General features: G+C 53.8%; 1 protein-coding gene across 2 annotated transcripts in view; it reads left to right on the top strand.

The window, feature by feature from the left end:
- The window catches only part of SRF (serum response factor), a gene marked incomplete at its 5' end in the record, with an annotated part of 9,507 nt that extends 2,835 nt beyond the window's left edge, over positions 1 to 6,672 (top strand). Inside the window, 5 exon segments of one of the 2 annotated variants that reach the window (XM_006148650.3) lie at positions 1,266 to 1,527; positions 2,397 to 2,516; positions 3,525 to 3,716; positions 3,983 to 4,059; positions 4,262 to 6,672. In XM_006148650.3, coding sequence (XP_006148712.2) covers positions 1,266 to 1,527; positions 2,397 to 2,516; positions 3,525 to 3,716; positions 3,983 to 4,059; positions 4,262 to 4,357 — 747 coding nt within the window. 2 annotated transcript variants of the gene reach the window in all.
- Between the last annotated feature and the right edge of the window lie 441 nt (positions 6,673 to 7,113).

Raw genomic sequence — 7,113 nt, 5'->3', positions numbered from 1 at the left:
CCCCCCCCCCCGCCGCAGCCCGCCTGCCTGGCAGGGCCTTTGCATTCCTCCCGCCAGCTGTCTCCCCGCTGGGGGCGGGGGTGTAGCTTAGCCCTGCCCTCCCGGCAGGCTGGGCGCCCCAGGAGGAAAGGCGCACTCTGGTCTCAGGGACCCGGGAACCCAGCACTGTTGGCAGGTGGCCTGTCTGATGAGGCTGGAAACTCCCTTACGAGTGGGCCACCTAGCCCTCAGGGCATCAGGCCCAGGCAGTTAGAGAGTGCGTTCCCTGCTGCTAGGGAGGCCGGCCCTAGTTACGCCTCCCCCTTCCTTTTACCGGTAAGGGAGAAGAGGCGGAGCTTCCTCTCTGGCTGTCTCCGGAGCTCCACCTTCCGGGTGGCCCTTAAGTAACTGGCCAATGAGAGGAAGCGGCAGTGTTTGCCTTAGCAACGTGTGCACCAATCAGGGTCCTTGAGCCCAGCTGCTTAGCAAACATCCCGTGCTGACCCACCCCCCGCTTTTGAGTCCCGGGGTTGACTCAGTTCGCTTCTTGGCTTCCTCCTTTCCCTTCTAAGAACAAAGGCTCCCTGAGGGGAGAGTCAGTGCTCTAGGCTTCCTCCTCCAGTAGTGGCATATCATCCGCAGTTGTTTTCAAACTCTGGTGGCAGTAGGTAGGGCTCATTTATTACCGGGAAATTTTGCTGGGTGAGTTAAGTTCCTCTGGTAGTTTAGATCTTCAGTATTTGGCATAACGTTTTTCCTCACCAGTCCCCCAAGATCTCCCTCAAATCGTAAGTTTCCTGAAAAACTCTTAGTTGCTATCTCTGAAACCTAGCAAATCAGAGCTGGAAGAACCCTTTAAAGAGAACGTAGTAGCTTACCTTCATGTTTGTGGAATAGGAAAAGGAGACTTAGAAAGAGGAGGTACAGAGATTATTTCGGGATCATATAGGTGGCCATTGCCAGAAGTGTGAACAGATCCTAGGTATCCTGATTCTCCGACCAGTGTGATTACCACAGTCCACGGGAGTAGAGCACATCGGAGCAGCAAATATTTATTTTTGTCCTTTTTTGTGCCAGATACTATTCTCTCAGTGCTTTACAAATGCTAACCTGTTTAATCTTTGCAACCACTATGAAGTAGGCATTTTCCTCCTTTAATAACTTGCCCAGGGGTTAAGCAGCAGGTAAATAGTAGAACTGGGATTTGAACCCTAGCAGACTGGGTTCAGGCAGTCCACACAAAACTTCTACAGAAGCTCATCGCTCCATCTTTACTCTGGGTATAGGACACACTGAAGCCAGCGTTCACAGTCACCAACCTGCCGGGTACCACCTCCACCATCCAGACAGCACCCAGCACCTCTACCACCATGCAAGTCAGCAGCGGCCCCTCCTTCCCCATCACCAACTACCTGGCGCCAGTGTCTGCTAGCGTCAGCCCCAGTGCTGTCAGCAGTGCCAACGGGACTGTGCTGAAGAGTACAGGCAGCGGGCCAGTCTCCTCTGGGGGCCTTATGCAGCTGCCTACCAGCTTTACCCTCATGCCTGGTGAGTCACAAGGGACAGGGAGAGATTCATCCTCCCTGGGGTACATCGAGCATGCTAAGAGTGAATTTAGGGTTGGCACCAGAAAAACCTATTTCCCTGCTCAGAAGGAGGGTGAACAGGTGTCCGAGTCTGAGAGGAGCCTCCCATGTCCTGCTGGGTGACATGCCCTTGCCTCTTGAGACCCCAACTGTCCTTGTCAGTAAGTTTTAACCATAGGCTGTGGCCTTATCTAGCTAGCCCAGCCTTCAGCCCCCCCAGGGACATAGATATTCTACCACTTTTCCTATCTTTTTTTTTTTTTTTTTTTTTTTGCCAAAAGGGGCATGCCCCCCCCCGAAGGACAAAAATTTTTTTTTTTTTTTTGCCATAAGGTGCATGCACTCACCCGAGAGACAGAAATTAAGAAATCACCCCCTAGGGGGGATGGCCATGCCACAATTCCCTCTCCTCCACTCTCCTCTTGGGACTTTGGTCGGGCACACACATGCACCCAGTGTGTTTCAAGCCACCTGGTCCAGAACTTGAACAGTGGTCAACCATGTGGGAGTCCAGTGCCTTAACCACTGTGCCACCCACTTTCCTATCTTGACTGCAGGGCAGATTGTGTCCTTGATGGGTCAGTGCCGGTTCCCAAATGAATTGAATAAGGTAGAGACAAGGCCTGGGACAGGAGGAGGATGGAAGGGTAAGAGCAGAGTGTAGAAGCCCTAGAGAGGAGATTCAGGGCAAAGAGGACCTCTGTGGTTCCCAGGAAAGACAGTGATGGGAGTTGGGGATCAGTGCCCGACCCTGAGACTGGGACGTTTGAGGGTGCTTGGTGCAGGTGGCAACTGTAGGACAGAGTACAAGTAAGATTCTGTGTCTCATAGGTGGGGCAGTGGCCCAGCAGGTCCCTGTACAGGCCATTCAGGTGCACCAGGCCCCGCAGCAAGCGTCTCCCTCTCGCGACAGCAGCACAGACCTCACGCAGACCTCCTCCAGTGGAACAGGTATAGTCGGCAGCCCTGTCCCCTCTCTTCTCTGCTTCTCCCCTGAGGCCTGATGGTAGGTCCCCAGCAGCATCTATCCTGCAGTTTAGGGTCAGAGAATTTGTTAAAGTGGAGATTGAGGCTTTCGGTCTAATCCTTATGGGAAAGTCAGGTGAGGATGGCTGGGTTTTGAATCCTGCCCTGTAGTGGGGCTGTGGATTCTAGGAAGAAATTAGGGACCACTGAAGGTTCCTTCTCCTCATGCAGATGAGAATTCTGTGGCTTACAAAGGAGAAGTCACTTGCCCAGAGAAACATTTGCTTAATTACCAGAAGTACTTATGAGAGCAGGTGTCTCCTTGAGGAGGATGTTGTAGGCTTTGAATGGCCATAATTCCCCTCAGGTTATCTCTAATCATTTCAGAAAGGATGAGGCACTCTGAAAATGAAGTTATTTTTAAATTCATGTTGTTTACAACCTTATTGTGCAAAGAATGGTCTATGAACTGGGGACATCAGCGTTACCTGGAAGCTTGTTGGAAATGTAGACCTTCAAGCCTCACCGCAAACCTACTGAGTCAGAATCTGCATTGTAACAAGATTCCCAAGTGACCATACACATACAATATTTGAGAAGTAGTGGTTCAAAAGAATTTATTAGCTGCACATGTAGGAGGAGGAATGAGAGCAAATAGAAAATGGGATGATGGAGCTCCCTTATTTGAACCTCCTGACAGTCACCTAGTCATTATTATCTTTGTTTTTCCTAAGACCTTATGATTTTGGAACAGAGAATTCAGCAGATAGACAGATAGTACTGTGCGATAGGATACAACTAAAATTTGGTGCTGCTGTGTTCAAGAGAAAACGAGGCTTTTCTTAGTGGAAGATAGGGAGCAGAGGAGTACGCTTGTCTTGCTTCTGATCTGGGGAATGGCTGGAGAGCTCTGGAGGCCTGGAATTTCTGGGGGTGGGATGGGTATCAGAAGGGACTAGTGCCAAGCTCCTGACAGGTATCTGTGTTTGCCAGTGACGTTGCCCGCCACCATCATGACGTCGTCCGTGCCCACTACTGTGGGCGGCCACATGATGTACCCTAGCCCCCATGCGGTGATGTACGCCCCCACCTCGAGCCTGGCTGACGGCAGTCTCACCGTGCTCAATGCCTTCTCCCAGGCGCCATCCACCATGCAGGTGTCCCACAGCCAGGTCCAGGAGCAAGGTGAGTGGAAGGGCAGGGCTGAGAGGACTGGGTACACTCCTGCCCCTGCTGCACACGCACATGCACACATATACATTTGGGTGTCCACACATATTCCTGTAGAAATTCACACATGCACTTGGACACCCATGCCCCCTCAGACACATTGGAACGCTCACGCCTGGGCGTTTCCATGAGACTCACGTGGTCACTTGCGCGCTTATGGAATATTCTGAAATTTCTCTTGAGCAAGCGATGTGAGTGTCTCCGGTGGTTTTGCAATGCAGGTGGGGTTCCCCAGGTGTTCCTGACGGCACCGTCTGGGACAGTGCAGATCCCTGTTTCTGCAGTTCAGCTTCACCAGGTAGGTGGGGCACCTCTCACCCCATCCCAGGCAGCCACTTCCTTACCTGGCCTAGGGGGGGTGCTCATTACAGGTGGTCAAAGCCAGCATCTCTAACCTGGGGGCCCACCTGTCTTTCTGATCCAGCCTATACAAGCATGGGGGAGTCTGGGCTCGCTGGTCAGGCTCCCCCAACCCCTCACACCCCTCCCCTTCCCTTCAGATGGCCGTGATAGGACAGCAGGCCGGGAGCAGCAGCAACCTCACTGAGCTACAGGTGGTAAACCTGGACGCCGCCCACAGCACCAAGAGTGAATGATCCGCCCCGCCGCCCTGGACCGATGGCCCGAGGGACGGCACCACTTATTTATTGTTGCCTTTTCACGTTTTCTTTACACACACGTTGTCGGGCCGCAGGAGGGAGGTGGGGAGGAGAAGCAGGCAGCCACAGGACTGAGCCCTCTCACTCCAGCCAAAGAAACGGGCCTGCCTGCCCTCCACCCGTCCTCCCTCACCCACCCCTCCTTCCAGCTCCACCTCCTGGTTCTGTTGATGGTGGGGCTGACCTCCCTCCTCAGACTCCCTCGCCAGCTTGGCTCGATGTTTGCCATGAGTATTAGCTTACCCACGGGACCGGGCCCCACCTTCCCATACACCGGCCTTCTGTGGGACTGGGCACCATGTCCCCCCTGAGGAAGCAGCTGGGGCCCTCTCTCCAGCCTCCTTGCTGACCCTGGTCAGTACTGTGTCTGCCACAGGCTGGGTCAACAGAGCCCTGCCCCTGCCCCTCAGGGAGCCAGCTGGGGAGATGGGGGTGTCTTCCCTCACACCGCCACCCTCTGCCCCTTCAGCTCCTGAGCAGCTGGGCCTGTGCACTGGGCAGGTTCCTGGGGCCACCTGCCCTGCCTTGCCGCTCCCCTTGGACCTCCAGGGGCTCCTGGGTTGGAGGGAACCACCAGCGTTCCCTTCTCCCCCTTGTCTTCCCCCTTCTCCTCCCAGCTGCTTTACTTAAAGTTGATTTTGAACTTTTATTTGAGGAGACGAAGTGAAAACAAATCTATAAATATATATTTTTAAAATATTTAACTTTTTTTTAATGGCGTTTTTCTCATCCCCCTCCCTGCCCAAACTCCCCTTCCCTGGGTAGCCTTCCGGCTCCCCAGAACTGGCTGGGCCCCATGGGGACAGAGCCACCCCATGAGCTCGGGGTCCGCCAGTGAGTAGGGGAGATTCTGGGATTGCCCGGTCCTGGGTTGTTTCCAGGAGAAAGCCGGGGGAGGGGCCCTCAGGCCATGCCCCAGCGGTGTGGGGAGGGTGACCCACAGCTCTGGGCCTCTTTTTGCCCTTTAGGGCTGTTGCTAGGGAGAGGGCAGAGGGAGACCACATGTGGGGCGGGGTGGGAGGGTGTCCGGTAGAGGCAACTGACTTTGTTTGTGCCACACGCATGGGCATTGCAGCCTTGTGCTCCCCTGGGCCTGCAGCTGCCTGGGGCTAGAGTTGCAGTGAGCAGGGTGGGGTCTGGGAGGGGGTGAGAGGCAGGAATGGGGGTCAGAAGAAGTGGGAGCAGCTCTTGGGCTGAGTGCAGCGATAGGGGAGCCAGAAATGGGCAGCTCTCCCAGGGAGTGAGCAGCTACTGTAACTTTTTTAAATTAAGACAAAAAGCCTTGAAGAAAATGACTTTATTTTTCTAAGTGTAACCTCAGTATTTATGTAATTTGTACAGGGGCCATGCCTCACCCCCGTCAGCCCCCTTTGGGGTAGACCTTGAGGGTGGGCCAGCATAGGGGGAGGGTCTTTTGCCCTGTGTCAAAGCCTACCTTCACCACCTAGATCCAGAAAGGGAGCTTTTTTAGAAACCGGCAGCAGTTGGGGTGGAGTTTTATTAACCCCTTGTGCCTGCCTTCAGTAGGAACAAGCCTGCTTCTGTGATTAGGTGAAAGGGGTGGGGAAGATTTAACGCACAGCCTAGTTATCAAGAGGATGATTTGCCGACATGTTTGAAAACCCCCTAACCTCTAATCCCCATTGCTGTCTTGCCCCAATTTGGGGTGCCAAGATGGAAGTCACCTTTCTGGGCTTTCTCCTGGAGATAGCTGGGGCTCAGGGGTGGCTTTCAAGGCTGGGGCATGGCAAATCAGGGGCTAGAGAGTGGGGGAGCTTGGGACTCAGGTCTGTAACTGCCCAGCCCCTTTTCTCTGCTCTTGTTTCACTCCACTACCACCACTCACTCCCCACTCCCCGTCATGGGAGGAGACACTGATGAATTGTCCCTCTCCTTCCCACGAGAGTCAGACCCAGTGAGTGAATCAGGCAAAGTGCTTATAATGTGTGTGTGTGAGCGACGCCTTGGAAGAACATGCGTGTGTCAGGGATGAGGTGGCATTTATATGTGCAGCAACCCTTGGTGTTTCCCTTCCTTGGTGGCTCTGGGGTGTGTGTGTGTGTGTGTGTGTGTGTGTGCACGCCTGAGTGGATGTGTGTGTGTGAATGTGGGATGTGTGTATGTCAGTGGTTTCTACTTCCCCTGGGGTACAGACCCAGGAATAGTGGACATGGTCACAGTCCTATGTACAGAGCTTTCTTTTGTATTAAAAAAAAAATACTCTTTCAATAAATGTATCATTTTTGTGCACAGACTGTGGGGTCTTTGGCTCTCTTTTTCTACCTATGGAGGGAGGTGCCAACATGAAGCAACCGCCCCAAAATTGTTGCTGTAAGGAGCAAGCCCAGCAGCTCCAAGGTCTGGTCAGGCGCCGCCCCTCTCCCTGTGCATGGCTTTCTAGGTGTTAGGCCAACACGGAGTTGAGCTATTTTCATTCATAGGAAAAGTGACACACCCAAAGCATTGCTGAGGGGCTTGGGAAACTCACAGACACACGAAGAATCAAGAGCACAGCCCCAGGGTGGGAGTGCGGGTTCCTGTGTTTGGGAGTGGAGGCTGCGATGGGAGATGGAGGATGAGGAATGCAGACCCGGTCAGGGTGACGGGTTCTTCACAGTGGCCTGTGGGCAGAAAGGCTACCTACCCCTGAACAGAGACCAGCAACGCGTCCACGCTCCCTGGCTGCGCTGGCG

This window comes from Tupaia chinensis, unplaced genomic scaffold (genome assembly GCF_000334495.1).
Source record: "Tupaia chinensis unplaced genomic scaffold, TupChi_1.0 Scaffold000238_1, whole genome shotgun sequence".
Classification (NCBI taxonomy): Eukaryota; Metazoa; Chordata; class Mammalia; order Scandentia; family Tupaiidae; genus Tupaia; species Tupaia belangeri.
The sequence above is the reverse complement of the archived record's forward strand: the minus strand, read 5'-3'. Positions and strand labels throughout refer to the sequence as shown.